General features: G+C 31.9%; 4 protein-coding genes across 9 annotated transcripts; 1 reads left to right on the top strand and 3 right to left on the bottom strand.

Moving 5' to 3' along the window:
- Window positions 1-28: 28 nt before the first annotated feature.
- LOC117163274 (uncharacterized) lies at window positions 29-2181 on the bottom strand. The gene is made up of 2 exons (XM_033345420.2): window positions 890-2181; window positions 29-791 (listed from the first exon to the last, which is right to left on the bottom strand). The coding sequence occupies exons 1-2, from the start codon at window positions 1973-1975 to the stop codon at window positions 579-581; spliced, it is 1299 nt and encodes a 432-aa protein (XP_033201311.2). The 5' UTR covers window positions 1976-2181; the 3' UTR covers window positions 29-578.
- A 2073-nt stretch (window positions 2182-4254) lies between these two features.
- On the bottom strand, window positions 4255-8491 carry LOC117163315 (uncharacterized). The gene is made up of 3 exons (XM_033345488.2): window positions 7460-8491; window positions 6775-6973; window positions 4255-6633 (listed from the first exon to the last, which is right to left on the bottom strand). The coding sequence occupies exons 1-3, from the start codon at window positions 7508-7510 to the stop codon at window positions 4562-4564; spliced, it is 2322 nt and encodes a 773-aa protein (XP_033201379.1). The 5' UTR covers window positions 7511-8491; the 3' UTR covers window positions 4255-4561.
- Window positions 8492-9666: 1175 nt separating this feature from the next.
- Cyp301a1 (Probable cytochrome P450 301a1, mitochondrial) lies at window positions 9667-16753 on the top strand. 5 transcript variants are annotated; one of them, XR_013061834.1, is made up of 13 exons: window positions 9667-9958; window positions 10793-10866; window positions 11575-11956; window positions 12787-12903; window positions 13156-13232; window positions 13315-13516; window positions 13600-13762; window positions 13843-14012; window positions 14115-14193; window positions 14307-14510; window positions 15066-15188; window positions 15814-15910; window positions 16004-16753. XR_013061834.1 is itself a non-coding variant. In XM_076627750.1 (12 exons), exons 1-11 carry the CDS (start codon window positions 9948-9950, stop codon window positions 15171-15173), a joined length of 1590 nt encoding a protein of 529 aa, XP_076483865.1. In that variant the 5' UTR covers window positions 9667-9947; the 3' UTR covers window positions 15174-15188; window positions 15814-15911. The 5 variants fall into 5 exon arrangements, 3 of the variants coding, with proteins under 3 accessions (XP_076483865.1, XP_076483866.1, XP_076483864.1); XR_013061833.1 differs by having other exon boundaries at window positions 10790-10866; XM_076627750.1 differs by lacking the exon at window positions 16004-16753 and having other exon boundaries at window positions 10790-10866; window positions 15814-15911.
- On the bottom strand, window positions 15028-22315 carry LOC117163253 (putative cytochrome P450 301a1, mitochondrial). Of its 2 annotated transcripts, none has more exons than XM_033345364.2 (12): window positions 21861-22315; window positions 20898-21103; window positions 20481-20727; window positions 18317-18433; window positions 17899-17975; window positions 17598-17793; window positions 17356-17515; window positions 17054-17223; window positions 16765-16843; window positions 16416-16613; window positions 15257-15376; window positions 15028-15180 (listed from the first exon to the last, which is right to left on the bottom strand). In XM_033345364.2, exons 2-11 carry the CDS (start codon window positions 21094-21096, stop codon window positions 15269-15271), a joined length of 1551 nt encoding a protein of 516 aa, XP_033201255.2. In that variant the 5' UTR covers window positions 21097-21103; window positions 21861-22315; the 3' UTR covers window positions 15028-15180; window positions 15257-15268. The 2 variants fall into 2 exon arrangements, with proteins under 2 accessions (XP_033201255.2, XP_076483867.1); XM_076627752.1 differs by having other exon boundaries at window positions 22140-22315.
- Window positions 22316-22429: the final 114 nt, after the last annotated feature.

The raw sequence follows: 22429 nt of genomic DNA, 5'->3' as shown, positions 1-22429 counted from the left end.
TAAGATTTGCGGAGCATCGAACGTTTTCATATAGAGGGCCGTCCTTACTATTTAAAGTTACTTACATGCTATAAGCAGTGGCTGTCAATAGATTAATTATAGGATCGTTTTATTTAAAATCTTTTTACATTGCTTAGGTTTTATAAAGTTGAATAGAATGTATGTTATTTAATTCAAAATAGTCTACTTCAAACTTGGTCATTAACATTTTTCTGCCTATTCTGAACTCGAATTTAAATCAAATTTAATTCAAACTTAATTCAAATCTACCATAAATATATCCATTTCTTACGCATATTTTTGATATTAAAACTAAACAGCGGCCGCATATACAAAACATTATTGAAGATATTATTTATTTAATTAAAATATTAAATATATACGATGAAATTAAACATTCAATATTAGTAAATTAAATTTACTAGTTTTTCACAATGTCATGTGTGGGTCAACATCCTAAAAAGGCATTTGGTTTTTATTATCATACAAAGAAGTAATATTTGTCACAAGTTATGAAACTGAATAAGTATATCATCATCTTCCTTTGCAGTCAATGTTTTCTTTCATTGGAATAGTCATTAATATTTTCGCGATTCTTGCGGAAGCTGTGACGTTTTACTATTTTCGAGATGTTTTACTATGTCCTTGATTGCAGAGGGTTTTACAAGATTTTCCATGCTTCCATGTATCAAAAGACGTCTACGATCTTCATTTTTTTTTGCAAGTACTTCCAAAAGCTGTTGATTTCTCTTCCCTCTATAAATAGGATGAATTGTCGCGTTACGTTTGACCTGTAATTTTTTATTATGTTGTTAAAAGATCGAATGTAATTTAATTTAATAAACATTTATTCAATTAATTAAAAAATATATATATTTAATTGTTTTACCTGCTCAAAATTTTCTTGATGGAAAACGATTGCTTGATATGAAGAAGTTCTTTGTAATATTTTATCATTTTTACAACCAATTATTTTTGTGTCCTCCAATAAATGATCACAAGACATAAAGCGTTGAGGTCTCTCCTTAGTTTTAGACTTTTTCCACTTTATCATGGACACAAAGAAATTTTTGAGCGACTTACTTCTATTGAGTCTTTCTGTGAAAGTATTTCTGTCTAAATTTCTCTCCTCCCTCTCTGAATGTATAAATATTTTCTCTAACGCATTTTTTTTGTGATCGTCTTGGTCGTTTTCTAAAAAATAGGAATTTATAATATCTGTTCGATTTTGTAACTCGACCCGATATCGATTAGGATCGAACGAAGAAGAATCATAAAATTTTTTTCTTTCATGGTTACAGACTTCGATGTCATTTCTTGAACTGTAGTGTACATAACCTTCTTTATAATATTTTTTATTTGATTGTTCATTTATTTTAAAATTATTCTCTTGCTTATTGAAAGTTTCGTCTACTGATTTCTTAGAATTACTATTTTGAATATAGATTTCTAGGGAAGCTTTTTTTCTCGTTCCAATATTTGAAGATACAGGTAGGTGATATCTGGTAGGCGTTTCTGGTCGAGAATTCTGTATCTTGTTATTATCTTCCAAAGATACTTTACTTGTTTCTGTTTCCATATTTGAAATTGGAATTTCATTTTTTATCTTGTTAGAGGTCTCAACTTTTCTATTGAAGGAATGATCAAAATTAAGATTCGAGTCATTTCTTCTGTTATATTTTGTAAAAAATTCGTCATTTGCTGTACAAGCTTTGTTCTTTTTTTCCAAAGAAGCAATTATTTTCCTCACGAAGTTTTGGGATTTATTCGCAAATTGCACCTCTTTTGGCTCACAAAATAAGTTTTCCCTAAAACATTTCTTTCTTACTTTGAAATTTTGGAAAGTATAGCTTGTGTATTTGTTTTCAATCGAAATAGAATTATTTTGTGATTTCTCCTCATTGTTTACTATTTCCGAAGTATCTGACGTAGGTTTCAAATGATTGCTTCCTGACTGTAGCGCCATCTTCTTCATTAGTTTTTATCTTTAAATGCAAAATAATAACAGGGAAGGAATTTCTCTTTGGTAATAAGTACACAAGTAGTATAGCTTGTAAATTTTTGATACTTTTTCACTTCTTGGATTCAAAATGTATTATGTTTGTGTCTCGACACTTAGAACGGTAATGACAACGTCTGTAATTTGTTGCTCGTTATTCCGTTAGGTGATAAATATGGTAAAGGTCATACACGCGTGTGTACTTCGGAATGTACACTTTATTTGAAATAGATTAATTTTTTCAGGTTCTTCTTATGTTGTTCTTAATCTTTCATAATATCAAACGAGGATGATACATTATTTGTATCACACACATACACACACAGAATGCACATATATAGTAATATAGAATGATTAAAATCGTTTGTAAACTATTAGCTGTGTGACAAAGTACATACAGAATAAAATTTACATCATTTCAAAAGAGATACGTATCTGCAAAAGTTTAAGGATACTTTCTGTCTTACATTATTTGTGTACAAGATTTTGAAGATTATTTTGTATTGAATAAAAGGCTGTCCATTGATCACGCTTTAGAATTTTGCAATCAATTATTCATAGCAATTACATAAAAAATAATCGATTTGAAATTTCAAGCGTTCTACGACTTTCTGCTGTGTTATTATTCGTTCGCGTAATTAATTATAAAAATATAGATCTGTAAAAGCGATTTATAGAAAAGGGAATTTGTTTTATGTAATTCAAATATATATATTGAAGATTATTTTTATTTTTGTTTAGATTTAAATTTATATTCTTTGCTTTATTTCTCCAAATCTACTTTTACAATTATCATTATCATTATCATTATCACGATATTATTTTGTATTATTTTTAAAAGATTATGATCATGCTGCTATAACAAATATTGCTTCAAAGATGCTGACTTACTTCGCATAAGAAATATTTTACAAAATAATTTTACCATTATATTGGAATTCCGAAATACTAGAACTTTGTAAGAATTCTCTCTACGATTTTTCGTTAAAGAAGCATTACTATACTTTACAGTAGTAGACACTATGTACTGGATGGCAAATAAGTCAGTGTTAAAACTTAATCTTATAATTAAACATTCCATTGCGTTTTAATTTTCATTCATACATTTCGTCGCATTCGGGATTCTAATGAATCCATTGATTCTGAAATACGTTAGCAAATAATTAATTTGTAGTATTACAAAGAAAAAAAATTAGATTGAATTTTAGAAAAGAGTTTTGCCAGTATCTTTTTAACGCGAAAGAGTTAAAAAAAAAGATTAATATAGGAACGTTAAAAGTGGTTTATATACGTAACTATTACCTAGTATTACAAGAATTTTTGTAGCTAATTTTTCACTAGAAAATTTCCAAATAAGTTCCTAGCCGAGACAATTTATTTCTATATAGTTATCAGTGACTATCGCCGAGTATCCTGGCATTTGTTCGAATCGCCAGAGAAAAAATTTTTCATCGAAGACATGAATAAATTGTATATATAATGGACAATACTATGTTTCATCAAACACGTACATTGAAACAATATCTTAAAATCCGCTTTATACACTTATGATTCGCATAGTTTATAGCTTTGAACATCACAACTGTGTCTTCACGTTGTCCTAGTCAGACTGAAAAGTATATTTAATGTAAAATAAAACTAGTTTGCTATACTATCGATGCATTATTTCGATACTAATATCGATAGAACATCACTTCCAATATAACTTTTTTACAAAAAACTAGTTAAGTTTATCGGTAAAAAACAATCAAAATCAAATTCTTCATTTTCAGATATTAAACAATATTAGATAGATATAGGAAATACAGTTTCGTATGCATATAATATGCGTGAAACGATTGAACATTCACAATTAAAATAATTCGTTATTCTAAGAGATTCGAGCTCGACTTGAAAGAGGAAGGCACATTTGAATTTCACGGAATGCCTACAATATTCAGACTTCGTTCATATCATTAGTAAATATAAAATCACATTATTTTGATCAATCACTTGCTTGCAATAAAAAAGAAAAAAAATAGATCAAAGTTGAATTGCAATGAATTTGAAAATTATTTACCGCCAATTTGTCGCATGCGTAATGTAACGAAATGTTCGCAAAAATATGAATATTCTCAATGTAACTTCGATCTTTCCAGTCTTTGTAATATTCAATATACCTATTATTACATATACATATACATTAAATTTTATTATATACATATACTATATCTAATTTCATTATACCACAATATTATTATTTTATATTTGCAGAATACTCAAAAGATACGATACGTGTTATATCCAGTCACTGGAAGCATCATCTGGAAAGTATCGAAGCAAATATCCAAATATTCGCGATTGTAGAAATAAATTCTCTGGCAATCAGATTACATTTTACGTCAAATTGAATCATGAAATAATTCGCAAATTCCTCTCTTTTGACTTTTACCGACTTAATCACTCGTAAAGAGTGACTACATTTTTCTCTGATGACTATTGAATGTAAATAAGTTTTTATCAGAAATTTTTGATACACTCGCTACCGTGGGAAAACTCAATGGTCGAAAAATAAGATCCACTCTAATCAGAGTATCCTGAATCTATCACTACGGTCTCGTGGAACAATTTCTTGGAGAGTGGGTTGCTCGTCTTGTAACTAGCTCCCCAGCTTGTTTGTAATGAATATTCGACTTCATTCGGGCTTTTAATCGGACTGATACATGGAGAGTGATCAGGGTTGGACCATTCGGAGATCATGCTCAATAGAGAACTACTTCTTGGTAGTGTAGATCTAGGTATGGATATCCAATAAACAGAATCATCCCCAGCACTTTTCTTCTCTTTGGCTTCCAACGTGTCTTCTTTGAGGCATTCAGAAACGAATGTTTGATCGTCGTCGCTGTTCAGAGTCGGCGATCTTTGACTATAATCACTGTAATCCGTATCCATGGGGAAGTTTGATGTGACGTAGGATTTTGTCTCTGATTCGCTGGGGTTGTCTTCGTCGATTGTAGAACTTCTTGATAATAGGGTTGTCACTCCAGAAATGTCTCCCTTATCCAAAGCATTCACTATTTGCTTCACATAGCACTCTTTGTCATCATCTTGGCTATGACGCGGCTGCAACGATTTTCTCTTTTCTTTTTCATTTAAGTTTCGAACGATCTCTCGAACTATATTCTTCTTGCAATTCAATTGTTTACTCTGTAACGAAAGCTCAAAGTCTATGGAGTCACTCGATTCTTGGAAACTGCTGTGCGTTGAATTCATTTCGAAGATAAACGTCTTTTCCAGAAGATTCGGAGATATCTTCTTAAATCTTCGAATATTCTCAGACTTGTTCGACACATTCATTGATTTGTTTTCGAAAATCAAAGATCTCTCCAGTATGCTGGGTGAAATATTCTTTTCTTTTGGACTATTGATGATGATAGCAGGTGAAAATAGTTGGGCTTGAGAGAATTTTGGAGTAGAATTGGCACGAAGTTTGAAGAATTTTGGCTTTACATCTGGTCCATTTAAAGGAGTCGTCACAACTTCAGAAGCTTGAGAGAATTTTGGAGTAGATTTGGTACGATATTTGAAAAATTTCGGCTCTACATCTGACGTACTTAAAGGAGTCGTCACAACTTCGGCAGCTTGAGAGTATTTTGGAGTAGATTTGGCACCATATTTGAAAAATTTCGGCTCTACATCTGGCGTACTTAAAGGAGTCGTCACAACTTCGGAAGCTTGAGAGAATTTTGGAGTAGATTTGGTATGATATTTGAAAAATTTCGGCTCTACATCTGGCGTACTTAAAGGAGTCGTCACAACTTCGGAAGCTTGAGAGAATTTTGGAATAGATTTGGTATGATATTTGAAAAATTTCGGCTCTACATCTGGCGTACTTAAAGGAGTCGTCACAACTTCGGAAGCTTGAGAGAATTTTGGAGTAGATTTGGTACGATATTTAAAAAATTTCGGCTCTACATCTGGCGTACTTAAAGGAGTCGTCACAACTTCGGAAGCTTGAGAGAATTTTGGAGTAGATTTGGTATGATATTTGAAAAATTTCGGCTCTACATTTGGCGTACTTAAAGGAGTCGTCACAACTTCGGAAGCTTGAGAGAATTTTGGAGTAGATTTGGCACCATATTTGACGTAGTTTGGCTTTTCTAGTGTTTCTAAAATAGTCGTTACAGCTTGGGGAGCTTGAAAGCTGACGTTCGTTTGTCTATTCTCTCTTCTTTTGTCTATTATCACATCGACGTTTCGTAAATCTTCAGTCTTAGTAGTCCTATCAACGTTAAATGGTCGTTCCTTTAAAACAAACGTCTCTCTACTATCGTCACCGTTATAGTCGTCATTACACATGTCTTCATTTGGAAATTCAATCTTCGGACCGGGTGGAAAAATGATATTTATGTTTTGGATTTTTCTAGAAGGCGACATTTTAGGAAAAGTCTTGGAAATTTGTCTAGGGAACTTCATTACCGGAATGTTCAAGTCCAATATTTCTTCCTTGGGTGAAGAAGACTTCGTCGAGGATCTCGTGTGTTTAGTTTCTGGTAATATTTGCTGACAAAATGTTTTGTTGTTGTAGGATGTTATAGGCGGTGCCACTTTCTTAGCTTTCTCGTGTACATTTTCCTTCACATGTGGAGATATATCTGAAATTCAAAATTATATTGTTAATATAACACAGTCAATATAACTGGCATACTTCTTTAAAAAAAGACCATGACTTACAATTAAAAAATCTGTCATTTGTTATCTCTACATTTTTATAAGAATCGAACATTAACAAATACCTATTGAATCGGAAGACGATGAATTTGATATATAGTTTCTTCTCAAAGTAGGATTCTTCCATGATGGTAGACGATATTCAATCTGCATGCCTTTTAATATCCTTTGTGGATTCGCATATTTGTTTTTATACCAATTTGTGGTGGAAATTTTTTGAAGAGACTGCTGAATTTTTAATTCGGTTTCCGTCAATTGCCTACTCTATTAAAGAAAAATAAGAAACAAAAATTATTAAAATATTCAGATCAAATAAAACTTAATTCTGTAATAAAAATCATGTATACGTAAAATTCCTCGACGTTCTAATATTAGTGATTGCAAACTAATTAATAATACAATTGATGCTCTGTGGCAAAAGAGTAACGATAATTAACGTATTGAATGTATGAAATACAAAATAAAATTGCAAAGTAAAGGGCTAAGGGAAATTTATTCAACGAAGCTGAACAAAATTTAATTATTGATTAAAGTTATACATTTTCAAAAGTCCGTTAAAATCATAATACATAAATTAGTTAAATAATTTTTCTTCGATTGTATCACGTATATTCAATAGTCTGTTCGAGGTCAAAGTAAATCACAGAATGTCAGTTACAAATTATGACAAATAGTACATTTCGAATAAGAAAACCATTTGATAAGGAAGAAATTTGCAATCACAGATTCAAATTCATAAAATCAACTTACGCGTTCATTGTCAACAAACAGCATATTATTTTTAATCCACTCTACTGCCATTTTCAATTAACAATTATCACCAAAACGAACAAGTGAAAATCACCCAAAAATCGAAAGGACTAGAACGGAAAACCAATCTTCTAACGCACCTTCCCGTAAATGACATGCCAACCCTCTGTGAGCTCCTTAATATAGTCGACTGGATCCAAATTCCCCCACTTCTGGAACAAGACGAATATTAGACGTGGATTCTTATTTCCAAGTACAGTTATTTGCAGTTTCTAGGAATCCTCGAAGGGTGCTTAGAGACTCCGTACCTGCAAATAAAGAATTACGAGACTACCTCGAGAGGTTTTATTGTAGCTTACTTGAGAGATCCGATTATCTTTTGAAGTAGCTTGCTAACAAATTTTATATCGCACTTTTACCTGGTTTTATTAGGGTCCATGGTAGTCATAATGAAAATGGAAAAGTTTAATTGCTTTCCCTTGGACACAGGGTACTTTCCTTTTTAAAACCTCTTAAATCCAAAACCCGAATTTCTGGCTTTTGTTTACCTAGCGTGAACGTCTGAGGGCGTGAATCGTGAATCTTCTGTTTATGAAACGTCAATTCACTCTTCCTGTTTACAAAGTTTTCAGTTGTATCGAGCATCGTCAACTGCGATAAACGTCTTCGATAAGCTGAGTTTTAGTTATTGTATAAATTACAATATGAAGCTGGAATTTGTTGAATGTGGCGATGAGTATTTTCGCGAATATAATATCATCAGTATACACGGTGATACGGAAAATGAAAATAATAATCGATAGGATTGTGTAACAAACTCTTGAAAATTTCTTGAAAATACTCGTTACTCATTTATTAAGTACCTTTGAATGCTGTATGAGGGCCGAGGCTATATGTAACGTATATATATGCAAAATCGTGCGGGTTACAATGTGTTTATTTTCTGATATTGCGCGGGCAGTCTTTTAAAGTCTTAAAACTGAAACTACTTAAAACTAAGAAAAGCTTAAAAAATCTTTTACGGTGTTCGTACTTTAATCTCATTATTTGATGTAATATAAATTGTTTGAAAAAATTTTAAAGACGAAATAATAAAATTAAGGATATTCGCTACATTAAATAAAGTTACTATGTATATATATAAGATAAATAAATGAAATAAGGTTTAGTAAAAAAAATTAACAATTTTTTTTATGTGTTTAGAACGGAATTATATGAGTTTTACTATTTATGGTGGGTATATAACTAACTATTCTTAAAATGCAGATATTGCAGGACAAGGGAGAAGAACTTAAGATAAAAGTAAAAGCACGGTCGCCTAATCCGCTGCCAACAATAAAATAGCCAGCCATGCAGAATGCAATAAATTATTCAAGATGTATACCTGTTCCTTTCCATAAATTATCCCGTTACTGTCGTTGTAAATTTACTGTTCTGCGCTAAAGTCAATATTCGTTGTCCTATACTTCAGCTACGTTAAATAAACATTTGTATACATAAACATATTGATAAAATATCATTTTTTGCATTTTCATAAACTTTGCACATGTTATTCTAATTATATGTAACGAGAACGATTTGCGTGAACTATTCCAAGTTAATAACTGTTGAAACATCTAATTAAAATTATAATGTTCACCTCTGTTGGAAAATGCTTACGTACATTTGCATGTGCATATAACTCACATGCCTATACAACACCTTGTTTAAGATAACCTACAAAAAAGTGATAATAAGTGAAACTGGCTGAGAAAGTTCATAATGTTTAGAAGATAATTGATAATTACGAGTGTAAAGAATTATCGAGGGCAATAACCTGTTGCATAATTGTTTAATTAAAGTTTGATGCAATCACAGTCGATGCGTGTTATCATAAATGTCCGTAACATCTTCTCGAGTATAAAAGATGGGTAATAATCAACGATTTTTCGCCAAGATCAATTGTATTTCTATTGTTTCTGTAATTATTACATATCATGTAATTATAATCGAAGAAAAGTTGGTAAAGAACTCAGAAAGCGCAATATTATTATACAGTCCTTATTAAACTTTCTAATATTTCCTCGATTTCCGCGCGAATTAAACGCGAAAGTGACGACAATACATTCTCCTTGGGTATCGTAGTGGTGCCTCCACCGCAGCAGCGAATTCAAACCGTTAAGTAATGGAGGGAGATTTCAAAGTGGGGAGTTCACTTCGGTTGGACACTGTAGTCTCGTTTTACGAAGAGTATTCCGAGCATTCCACCACGATCTCGTGCAAACCGTGGCGTCCCATCTATCAAAAGGAAAGGAACAATTATTATTTTTTCTTCAAACGACAAGTGTTAAAGAAGATTTAATATAACACAGTAGTACCTTCATATTGTTAAAGATCTCTTAGAATGACAATACAATCTGATGTGATTTGTCAGTATTATTTATGGTGAAGAGTATACCTCGTGCCATAACGGGACCAATCAAGCTAGAAGGAACAAAAGACGATTTCAATGAATTTCAGGTAAGGAGATTATACAGGTATAACTGCAGGAATCCTTGAAACTGTCATTAGGTACTTGCATTATTGTCAGTCCAATGTTTATATATAGGGTTATATATAACAAATATATATACAAAGTGTTCTACTTTCTCTCGTAAAACTTTATCAAGATTTCCATGGGTATAAATAAAAAAATAAATGTTATTCATAATAGAGGTTGTTTGAAACTTTATCGAAAAATTATATGGAAATGGGGAATGCGAAGAGAACAATATTTAAGCTTCAACGAACTTACAAAATCACTAAACTTTCTATACATGGGAAATTTTGAAAGAAGAAAATATATCATATAATTATTGTGTGAAACATGTCAAGTGCTTTAGTAAATGAATAATAATGAATAGCTTAATTAGTATTTATCGTAGATATTTAATAATTTCATTTTAAATATTTTTACTTGTTTTAGAATATAATCTATAATATATTTCATCGTATTCGAAGAAATAATGTTTAGAATATTCACCATTTTAAAGCAATTCCGTAGGATTATAGTGTTATAATCATAAAAAGGGTAAGCTAGAGGCCGCGAGACATGAGAGTGAAAGCGGGTTTCCTTTAATATACAGTATAGAGACAGGCGAAGAAATTGATTTCCTTTCTTTTGATATACGTGGGGAGTAACATTAATGCACCATGTAAAAGTGTATCTTTTTTATTACTCGAATCACTATTACTATCAAATAACGATTATTAACTTTTTCTACAAAAGTATATGATATTATTTACAATATAATAAAGTAATAATATACGATAAATATATTAATAAAGTAATCATATCTTTATTTGAATTAGTAGAATGACACGACAGCTATTATTGGTACGTCAGCTTTCACAATCACAAAGCGACCTTCGAAGAATTTTATGCACAGGTAAGAAAATAACGTAACAAATGATCGCTTTCTTACATTCATTTAAATATCATTATCATATCATCTTCATTGAAAGGCGTTCAGCGTAAAGCACAACATACAGACTTCAGTTTCTAAATCATGCCACGCAATTTCTTTTGAAAAGATTAATAAGTGAAAGAATTTTTTTATGAAAGTTACTTGGTGTTGATGGTAGAATATTTTCATTTGAAATGTAGCTTGTAATTTTCTTTTCTAGCAGTACGAATGAAATCTCATGCCGGTCTGTTTGTGATCACTGATTTATGATTGCCTTGAAACGACTTCAGGATTGTGTAAATGTCACGCCCAAGGTCTCTTAATACTTACTTTCGAAATGGATTCAATGTAATCAGTATTGAGACTGATTATTTATGTCTTGTTATAATAAAAAAATAGAATATCTTTTATTCCATATAATTTATCCAATAATGAATTTAGAATAAGATTCTTTCACAAAATTATTATTATATTATAATATAATATAATATAATAATATTAATTAAAGTGTGAAGAATAATTTTAGCAACAATTCTTTAAATATTTCTATTATCTTCGTACAAAACGTAGTTCGTTTAATTTTTTTGAAGACCTTCGAAATACATTGGCAGTGCGTTCGACCTTCATATCGAATTCAAAGTGCGTCCGTCTTCCAGACTTTTCATTGTCCAGTTCCATGCATTCGTACAGGTGCAGTGACCTCGACGACAAGGGAATGCACGGTCGATCACGATGCAACGATCGAAGTGAAGCCATACGAAGACATACCAGGACCAACGCCGGTACCAATTTTGGGAAATACTTGGCGATTATTTCCAATAATCGGCCAATATCAAATATCAGACGTGGCGAAATTGTCGCAGATATTCTACGATGAGTACGGGAAGATCGTTCGTTTGACTGGTTTAATAGGTCGACCGGATCTGTTGTTCGTTTACGACGCTGACGAGATCGAGAAGATTTATAGACAGGAAGGACCGACTCCATTTAGGCCGTCTATGCCGTGTCTGGTGCATTATAAGAGCGTCGTGAGGAAAGATTTTTTTGGAAGTCTTCCTGGTGTCGTTGGAGTGTACGTATTATAGGATGTGATGATGATAAAGTAGAGCGGTCTCTCCATTATTAGTACTCAAGTAGTGCTCTATATCACGAAATCTGTTTGAATAACAATTGATGATTTGAAAAATAAGAAGTTCATTAAAACTATGGTTACAACGGATGCATCTCTGATGCAATAAAAGACGTACATTGGTTCTTATGAGAGCAGTTATATTGTATGCATTTCTTATTTCAGGTGTTTCATTCGTCAATCGCATTTATTGTAATTATGATCTTCTCTCGTCCACCTGCAGTACTATTCGCTTAAATGGCCACAACTCAGATATTAACATTATGTGTCGTAAATGATAGATCGTAAAATAGATGCTGTGACCATTAATTTGTTAACTGAGAAAGTCGTCACTTGGATTACCAATATTTTGTACATAATAATATATACACCCAGGAATCTTTTATCTTTAATACCTACTGTTTATAGTACAGGGGAAAAACAATACACTAAAACTTGATTAAAATTGATGCGCAAACGATCAACTGTTAATTTCGTTATTAAAGAAGTTTCTGAATAATTAACAAGTTATATGTATTGTTCAACGAACTCTGATACTAAAGGAGAAGTTTGCTTATGCATTGCGCGTTCTAAAAAGCGCATTAGCACTAGCACGATCACTGTTTGGACTATACCAACATTGCCCGCTTATAATTAAATTTTATGTCAACCTTCTGCTAACCACGAGTGGTTTTCCTTGACCTTGAAACCATTCATAAAACACTACGCGTAGAAGGAATGACGTAACGCATCAATAACGAATGACATAATGGAACATTTACACTTCTCTGCAGACACGGTGAGCCATGGAGAGAATTTCGTACGAGAGTCCAGAAACCTGTTCTCCAACCGCAGACGGTGAGGAAATACATAACGCCTATTGAGATGGTTACGTCTGATTTCATACAGAGGTGAGTTTGCATTCTCATAAACACTGCGAGACTCGTAACTTCTCGATTTTTAATTAATTTAATTGTTGAAGATTATCGAATTGTCGAATTTATAAGCAAAAGCTTTCGACATTCTGTTTAATCTGGATAGATAGAAGTAAATAAACAGATATATAAAGATAAAAAAAGAAGTAGAGATGTTTTATAAAAAAAATTTAAGATACAACACGACTTACAGCATCGCACAAAGACATGATTGATGATTATTTTCAGAATTCAGGAGATTAAAGGAGAAGATGACGAATTGCCAGCAGACTTTGATAACGAAATACACAAATGGGCTCTAGAATGTTGGTAGAAAAATTGTTGCTTATACGTCTATAATTGTAATCCTATGAAATTAAAAATTAATCGTTCTGTTTAATTGTACAGGTATAGGTCGCGTCGCCCTTGACGTGAGATTAGGGTGCTTATCAGGTAATCTGACACCGGATTCGGAGCCTCAAAAGATTATCGACGCGGCCAAATTTGCTTTGAGGAACGTAGCAGTGCTTGAATTGAAAGCTCCTTACTGGAGATACGTGCCCACCCCTCTGTGGTCACGATACGTACGAAACATGGATTACTTCATCGAGTAAGCGAAATTTTACTGTTATTTTCGCTAGAATGTAATAAGAATTATAACCGATTTTTAAATAAAATTTGTCCGTTCACCAGAGTATGTATGAAATACATCGATGCAGCGATGGAGAGGCTGAAAACAAAAAAATCTGTTGACGAGTTTGACTTGTCTTTGGTGGAAAGAATTTTAGCCAAAGAAAGTGACCCTAAAATGGCTTATATTCTGGCCTTAGATTTGATTTTGGTTGGAATAGATACCGTACGTAAAAACGAGTACTTTTTTGTTATATTACGGAATATTTAATATACAGAGTATTAAATATTAGTGTTGTATTATAGATTTCAATGGCTGTTTGTTCAATATTGTATCAACTGGCAACTAGACCGGAGGAACAGGAAAAAATTTATCAGGAGCTTATAGAAATTCTTCCTGATCCATCTGTACCTCTTACTACGAGTCATCTCGATAAAGCTATTTATATGAAAGCCTTTATTCGTGAAGTTTTCCGGTATAATTAATCGCTTCGCGAGCATCTAAATTGCATGGATAAATGTAACACTAGAAGAATACTTTATAATTTCTCCATAAAAAAATATCGTATTTGTTTTAGAGTATATTCTACAGTGATTGGAAACGGTAGAACATTACAAAATGACACCACAATTTGCGGCTATAGAGTACCAAAGGGGGTCAGTACAGGTTTACAGTACATATACAGATATATAGCGCAAATTTTATAATAGCGATACATCTACCGTGCACTTTATTGTAACATATTAGAGTCATAACTATCTTATTGTAGGTGCAAGTCGTGTTCCCAACTGTGGTAACGGGAAATATGAAACAATATGTAAAAGATGCAAAAACGTTTAAGCCAAAGCGGTGGTTAAAAGAATCTTCTAACGAAACTTTGCACCCTTTTGCATCGTTACCTTATGGTCATGGCGCACGTATGTGTCTAGGTAGAAGATTTGCCGATTTAGAAATACAAGTTCTGCTTGCCAAAGTACGTACAAAAAATGTTTTCCACTTTTATAAAAAAGTTGCTGTCGTATAATATATATGTCGGATTAAGGTTGGAATTTTGGGGGCGTTCGATGAACCTTTACTTACTTTACCATCGCGAATGTAGCTAATGTTTATTACCCGAATCGTGTAATACACGATAACTCAACCAGCAGTTCGTCCTGCCCTTATATATTCCTGTCCCACTTCTCGGGTCAATCTTTGTTTTTTTAAGGAGAGCCATATAATCATTCCATACCTCTGTCAGGTACACGTCCCTCCCGTGACCGTGGCTACGTCCAGTGACCCGCTATGTCACTTCGAGCCCGAATCCATCGTCATAAAGACAGATTGGAACACTTAAAACTATTTCTTATTTTTATTACTTAAGTGTAACTATAGTAAAAGTCTGACCAAGGTACTGGGCTTTTTCCCAACATTCCAGACGGGAAGTACCGATGTCCCTTCATCTCCGACATATATATAAGTTTAGCTATTATCATAATACATTTGAGGTATTAAATGTATAAATACTATTGCTTTTATTCGCTTACAGCTGATAAGATCTTACAAATTGGAATACCATCATAAACCACTTAAATACAAGGTTACATTTATGTACGCTCCCGACGGTGAACTCAAATTCAAAGTACTTCAAAGATAGTGATCATCTAAAACAGTATCCTTTTGATTTTATAGCAATAAAGGCAATAAAAAATAAAGGAAGAACATATCGTTTGTACATACATTAAAAAATTATTATCTGTCAATAAATTTTAAATTTAAGGATCCTTTAGGCGTGTACATAGGATTGATGTAATACTCTAATTTCTCGTGATGATACTCTATCTTGTAACGTTGCAAAATCTGAAACAAAAAATTACTATATATTAACGCAATAAATTATTATTTTTGCTTCTAATGCAAAAAAATTTGTGCCTTCTTATTTATATACATATAATAAAGTACAAACATCACAATACTTTCCTAAAAAATCAAAAAAATTTATCAAAATAGCAGAGAGTAATTTAACATTTCTCCAGTTACCCTCTATCTAATTGCTTGGAGGGAAAATTGCAAGCTCGTACAATAAAATACAAGAAAATCCCCAATTCAAAAGACCATATTTGTTACGACATTTAACGCAAGCAATTTTGTTGTCGGATCGTCAAGTGAAAGATAATAAAACTTATAGGAGCCTTAAAATTAATGGAATAATTTATTATAGATCGAATCCAGGTGAACACACATTATAATATCATTTCAGTTCTATATTTATAATATTTCTTTAACCAACCATGAAGGAGATTACAAATCTGAAATGATGTGTGAAAGTTTTACTATTTAATATCTACAGAGGAAGTTGCCTGTCTGTATAAACGATAATTGATGATGCAAAATGTAATAACTGCTTTTAAGTATTTTTTGTGTTAAGAATTACATACTACATACTTGGCTATTCCTGAGAAAATTATAAATGTTAAATTAATATAGGAACAAAGCAACAAAAGAATCAACGAAAAGAAGCTTATGAGCATGTTTCGTACATCCTGGTAACGGTACAAATTACTGTGAGATTTGTGTGGCAAAATAATGACAGTCTAAAAAGACACATTGTATCTTCACACTGAAACGAAGATTCAGCTGCTGAGGTGAATGTTCATTGTCTATGGGAATTCACTGTGATAATTGACAAACTAAGTTATCCGGAGGCTATAGTCAAAGCTAAGCACCCAATCTATGGTAACAAAACTACAAGATTAAGAGGCACTCATTTTCTATCTTCTGTTGTTTCCTTTTGTATAATTCAGGAGCTCTATTATTTATATTTTATTTATATTCTTAACCATAACAAAAAACTTGTGCTTTTAAATATATAACAAAATAATTAAGTATTAATTATTACCTTACTAATAACAACGAGCATCTCAAGTTCGGCGAAACGTCGACCGAGACACATTCTCCTTCCATAACCGAAAGGAAGCGATGCGAATTTGTGGTACACACCGTCACTTTGCAACCATCTCTCTGGAAGAAATTCCTCGCTGCGTGGAAAGTACTTCTCAAGATTACTTATTACGTAATGTTGGAAAACTACTTGTACCTGTGTTAACCAATTTTTATTCATATTATAATTGTAACAGGCAATGTCCATTCAGCAATTTAGTAGTTATTATGAAAATTACGAAACCTTTACTAGTAATTATGCTAAAATTAATACAATAAAGTTAAATTGAGGAAGAATTTTTTCTTACGCCTTTTGGTACACGATATCCCTTGATTATTGTGTCCTTAGTCATACATCGTCCATTACCAATAACCACTGGATACATCCTAGTGAAAATAATTATTCTTTCATTAAAAACTATCATAATATAGTATTTCTTTATATAGTATTTTTATTAACATATTACAACCAATTTAAATACTTCGGCGTGAAAGTTGTTATTTTTGGTCTAAAAGTAACTTGACTTGAGTTCTCAAGAAGGCTAAGAATTACTGTTAGGATTAAGACCCTAAAGGATTAACGGTTGTCACGCAAACCTAAGAGTTTCCTTAATGCACGCCTTTAAGTATTTCAATTTATCCAAATGCGTCCCTTCGAGCTGCATATCTTTATCTGGTAGCACGTTACAGACTTCCTCATAAGCGAGATTTTGCTTGTCAGTGTGCAAAGCTAATTGATACAAAGTTGATGCTACCGCACTGGAAGTCTAAAAATAAGATTTAAGGATTTAGAAATTTAATATTGCGCACTTATGTTAATAAAATACATAAATAGTATTTGTGTTTTGCAACCTTGATATTTAAAAGTAGTAAATTCCAATTTTTATTGAGCTACTCACTGTATCAATGCCAACTAAAAATAAATCAAGAGAAAGGATAGTAGCCAATTTAGTATCATTTTCAAGAGCCAATATTCTTTGCAGAAGAGACTGTTCCTTATCAGATTTCTCTACTTCTTTTATCCTTGAAAGAGCAGCCGCCGTGTATTTAGACGTTATACTGGACATAAGGATACTTTTCATTTATATTTTGCATATTTTTTTATTTAGTTGTTTTGTAATTATATTTTATTGAAATTCACTTTACTATGGTGTCGAGAGCGTTCACATATTGTAGCCACGTAGGTGTATTGAATAATTTCCAGAATGGAATCTTTAATTCTAAGACTCCGACATTCTTAAAGAATATTGTAACTGCGTCAATTAATTGCTGAGTTTTGACATTAGCATCATCATCCAAACAACCCAATCGAACGTCCAATGCAACACGGGCAATAGCTATAAAAAAGGTGCTAAAAGCATTCTCGATAACATGAAAGTTTATTTAAATAAAGAGTAAACTTAAATGTTTAAAATCATCAGCATAATCCATTTATTACTCACATTCTAGTGACCATTTGTGTATTTCATTTAGAAAATCATCAGGCACCTCGTCATCTTCATCCCGTATTCTTCTAATTCTAAAAGTAAAAATTCTAAAATTACTCCAGAAAATTCGTATGGTTCTTTGTACATTTACTATTAAAATATTTTCTAAATTATCATTACAATAGGGTTGTATTTTCTAATAATTATCATAATAGAGTATTTTAACATATTATTGCGTAGGATCAGACAAGCTAATTATGCAATATAGACACGACCTATACAATCTGTCTTAAGATAGAAGATACAGCCGGATAAACAATGACGAATATTCTAGAGTATCTGATACATTGTATCTGAACGAGAACAGGGGCAGTAAGAAAAAGTGAAAGGTAAGGTGCACGTGTGCTATCAAGATGATTGTTTGCCAGCGAACCTGCGAAGAAATGCTAGACTCGCTTCCTCGATAGCGCTAATGTACATTCTTGCTGTTCGTGGTTGTAACATTACTTGTTGCACCTTGCTCCGGAAATTGTACCAGCTCTCACCATGTCTGCAACAATCGCTTTCATTACTATTTTTGTTGCTGTCAACTTTCTTCAATTTTCTTTTCTTCAATTTACGAAATTTGAATGAGAAGAAAATAAATGAAAAAATTAGATAATGAACACTTTTGTAATGTATACATGTAACTGTTTTTTAAACTATTGTAAAAATTATTTATAACTTAACAAAATATTGGATATTATTAAATAAATTGTAAAAAGATATAATTTAAATCTTTGCGTTGTTTAATGACATTTTTTTATTGTGTATTTTACACCGTGTACTTAACATGATAAATCATGTGCATAGTTGATTATTTACTAGACACATTCATGAATATTTGCAATAAATATGAAAGAGATTGCAAATCTCATTACATCATTCTGAATTAATTCATCCGTTGATGATCTGTAATAATCAATATTGTCGTGTTTACTAATCATCAAGTATAGTTCAATGAAATCGAAGTGAAAAGAGAATCTACAGTAACGCAGTCTTCAAGGTTCTGCTCTATTTCTCGTAAGTCGACATTGAGAAATTTAATAGATATTTGGAATGACTTCGATAAAGTCATTAATAAACAAGAAAGCCAATCTGTCTAGTATATTGAAAAATGTGTACATGATTAAGATAAATTGGGACCATGACATTTAGTCTACTCTACATATTCAAAAGATCGTGCATACATAATGAATAAAACGAATGTTAAAAATTTGGAAACTGGAAGTAACAGGTATGTGAAATATAAAAATAGTATAAACAGATAAAAAGTTCCCTATTTTTCATACAACACGCATATATTACGAAGAAATTTAATACATCAATCTATAAATAACTAAGTGACTTTCGCGATTTGAAATTCAAATATGAAATTCTTGTATCTAATACATTTCTAATTTACGATCTCGCTACATTTCTTCCACTAAATATGTAATTTGTTAATCCAATATAATTTTAGGTCTGGCCGAAAGTGAAATGTTGTTACACAAGAATATCCGGCTGAGTGAGATAATTACAAATTAAGACATTACCATGTGTACGTGCGTGTGTTGTCACGCGAATATTAGGAAAAGAGGCTACATTAAATGCAATTGCAAAATACGTTGTCATGCGGGAAATGATAACATAACGTGCATCAATATCCGATTGCACAAAATTTACTTTCTAATAAGTAATATGTCTTGTACAGTATGCGTAACACTTAAAGCCACCACTTGTTTACTCTTGTCCTAATTTTCGTCCGGTTTCCGTTTCTATTTATGTTGTGACTTTTTCACACGAATATCTGTAATGTACACAAGTTAGATGGATGAATGCTTATTGCATTGTATTTTCATAACATTTATTCAAGATGGATGAATCTTGTCATTAAAGTAATGGACACATAAATAGTAAAGAGTGATGAAAGCTCACGAAGTTGAAGCGTGTACAGAAACAAAAGCATAGTGATATCTAGTTAGCACGTTCCCAAAAGCGCAAATACAATATGCGTAGCAAATATTTGCTATCACAGTGGTTTGCTAACCAAAAGAGTAAACGACACCATTAGAAGATCTGTAATTTCAATATTTGACCATTATGGTACTTAATGAGGTTTGCATACATGATGAAGTTGTGTGGACTCATAGATGAGTGTAAATATAGCGCACATTTACTCAACTTCTAGCATTGAATTATTCCATTATATTTTATAATATTATGCCGTTTTCATGTAGTAAAGATGCTATTTATGATATTTCAAAAGTACTATTAAGTAAAAGTCCCATTGAAAAATTTTAACGAAACTCGTCATTTTGAAGTCTTTATTTGTGAAAAAAATTATATAAATATTTTGACTAAATGAAGTATCAAAGAAATTCTTAAGATTGTTTTGTATTACATTTTCCATTAGAACACAGAGCGTTGTTATAAATGGTCCTATAACAATATGTATCTAAAATACAACCGTTCCGATAGACGCTTCGTATTTAACAATAATTAATAATTAATTAAACAAATAATAATTTTCTCGAAAATTAGTAAATACATATACAAAAAAATGATACAGTGCTTACACAGCGATTACGCCGGCATTATTTTTGAAGAACTCCTTTCTAAGCACGTGTTTGTAATAATTTAACGACGGCATCGAAGGTCTATATGGCATCCTCTCTTCTTGCCGAAAGATACGCTCGATTTCGTTTGCATCGTAGATGAAAACCATATCCGGTCTACCTAACAGACCTTCTATTTTCACAATATCTCCATACTCTTTATATAATTTCTTCGACACTTGATCTACCGCCTGGATCTCGAAGTTACCTGAAATGAACGCATCTTGTATGTTTAGAATATACAGAAATCGTCTTAGCACTAGTTTAAATAAGTTTGTAATGCTATAGTTATACAACACGGCCGAAATTGTATCTCGGTGTTCTCCCATCATATTTTCTGAATATTATTTAATCTATTTATGGCAAATCAGTGTATACCTATATATGGTATAAATCGCCACGTGTTACCCAAGAAGGGAATTGGTTTGGGACCAGGAATTTCGGTATAAGGACGACACTGCGACCACTCTTGCTCCTCGATTTCTGTTGTCAAAGTTTCTATAGTTCTAATAATAGAACTTGATGGTTCAATGGTATATTTTACAAATTTGATAAACTTGCGATTCAAGATACTCATTTTTAATCTGCAACGTAGAAAAATTATAGTAGAATTTTTACATTAAAATTTTGCGGACTGCTGTTAGTTTCTTTATATGATAAATTAATAAATAATGAAACGCAAAAACTATGCTTGCTTTCTTTTCCATAACACAGGAATTGCATTGTGAAAACCACAGTAGCCCTTCCAAGTGAAACCATGCGGCGTAATTGTTTTGTGCTATTTACCAGAATCGTTCGCAGAAGTGGTTTCACGAAATACAACGTGTCTCGTAATTTATGAAATATATCAAACAAGAATGAATTTTTTAAGAGGCATTATGATAAAAAGATGAAAGATTTCGAAGGACTTGTAAAATATATATTTTTTACTATCAGTCAGCTAATTGTAACGGAGTGTCCCTATCGAGATAACTCTGGCGATTTCAGTCAATTCAAATCTATCAACATGAAAAATGAAAGCAAAATGTTCTAACCAGAGTTACTGCATGCGATTACAGGCCGGTAAATTGTAGCGTCATGAATCCTTTTTAATATTTTTTCTAAAAGTACATCGTTGTAAATTTATAAAATTTCTATAAAAAACAATAAATTAAATTTTGAGCACTTTGATCGTTCTAATATTAATCTTGATTGTACATGTATATTGGAATTTCCTTCCTTGTATACAGTAATGCTGAATAGAGATTCCAAATGTTAAATTCAAAAATTTCTTGAAAGTAACAGCTCATATTGAATAATTTCTTTATCCTATATTTTAAATAAAATTTCATTGATGCCTACCAGAATAAAGATATAATTCTTCACAACGTATAAAATAGAATTTTTATTTCACACACATTTACTATGTCAATTTCTATCTACGCTATCCACAATTTGAAATTGCACGATTTTATTTGAAATGAATCATATTATCACCATCACTGATTTCAGTAAATCAGAAGCTGCGTTTGAATAAAATATCGCACATTTCAATCAACATTAAACTTTTTTTAAACGGCGACACATAAGTTTAATTGTCACTTGTTATTATTCAACATTTTACTTTATATAGACACGTACCACGCTTAATGAACTACTTTTGAATGGAAACACTTTCGATCGAGACGAGTGCGTAACCAGCCCTTTTATTCCTCAAGAGATCCGGCCAAGTATCAAACATTTCTCAAGGACTTTAGTCATCTCTAAATTTTCTCAAGATGTAGTTAAGATTGAAATAAGAGCAATGCATTTTATTTTAATCAAAATCATATTTACATATTTCACATAATATGTATACATAATAATTTTACGTTATATTATACATTTTTTATATAATATGAACTATATAATTTTAGAATGGACTTTAATAT

Source organism: Bombus vancouverensis, chromosome 2 (assembly GCF_051014615.1).
Source record: "Bombus vancouverensis nearcticus chromosome 2, iyBomVanc1_principal, whole genome shotgun sequence".
Lineage (NCBI taxonomy): Eukaryota > Metazoa > Arthropoda > Insecta > Hymenoptera > Apidae > Bombus > Bombus vancouverensis.
This window is presented reverse-complemented; position numbering and strand designations above follow the sequence as displayed.

Coding starts and splice junctions, on each gene's coding strand:
- LOC117163274 (XM_033345420.2), bottom strand. CDS start 1,975: ATGAAGAAGATGGCGCTACAGTCAGGAAGCAATCATTTGAAACCTACG. Junction 792..889: donor ATCAAGAAAATTTTGAGCAG/GTAAAACAATTA, acceptor AAAAAATTACAG/GTCAAACGTAACGCGACAAT.
- LOC117163315 (XM_033345488.2), bottom strand. CDS start 7,510: ATGGCAGTAGAGTGGATTAAAAATAATATGCTGTTTGTTGACAATGAA. Junction 6,974..7,459: donor TGTTTGTTGACAATGAACGC/GTAAGTTGATTT, acceptor TTTCTTTAATAG/AGTAGGCAATTGACGGAAAC. Junction 6,634..6,774: donor ATCGTCTTCCGATTCAATAG/GTATTTGTTAAT, acceptor TTTGAATTTCAG/ATATATCTCCACATGTGAAG.
- LOC117163253 (XM_033345364.2), bottom strand. CDS start 21,096: ATGAGTATCTTGAATCGCAAGTTTATCAAATTTGTAAAATATACCATT. Junction 17,794..17,898: donor ACACAAATGGTCACTAGAAT/GTGAGTAATAAA, acceptor CCTTTTTTATAG/CTATTGCCCGTGTTGCATTG. Junction 16,844..17,053: donor TGCATTAAGGAAACTCTTAG/GTTTGCGTGACA, acceptor TATTTTCACTAG/GATGTATCCAGTGGTTATTG.
- Cyp301a1 (XM_076627750.1), top strand. Junction 12,904..13,155: donor ACGTCTGATTTCATACAGAG/GTGAGTTTGCAT, acceptor GATTATTTTCAG/AATTCAGGAGATTAAAGGAG. Junction 13,517..13,599: donor AACATGGATTACTTCATCGA/GTAAGCGAAATT, acceptor TCCGTTCACCAG/AGTATGTATGAAATACATCG.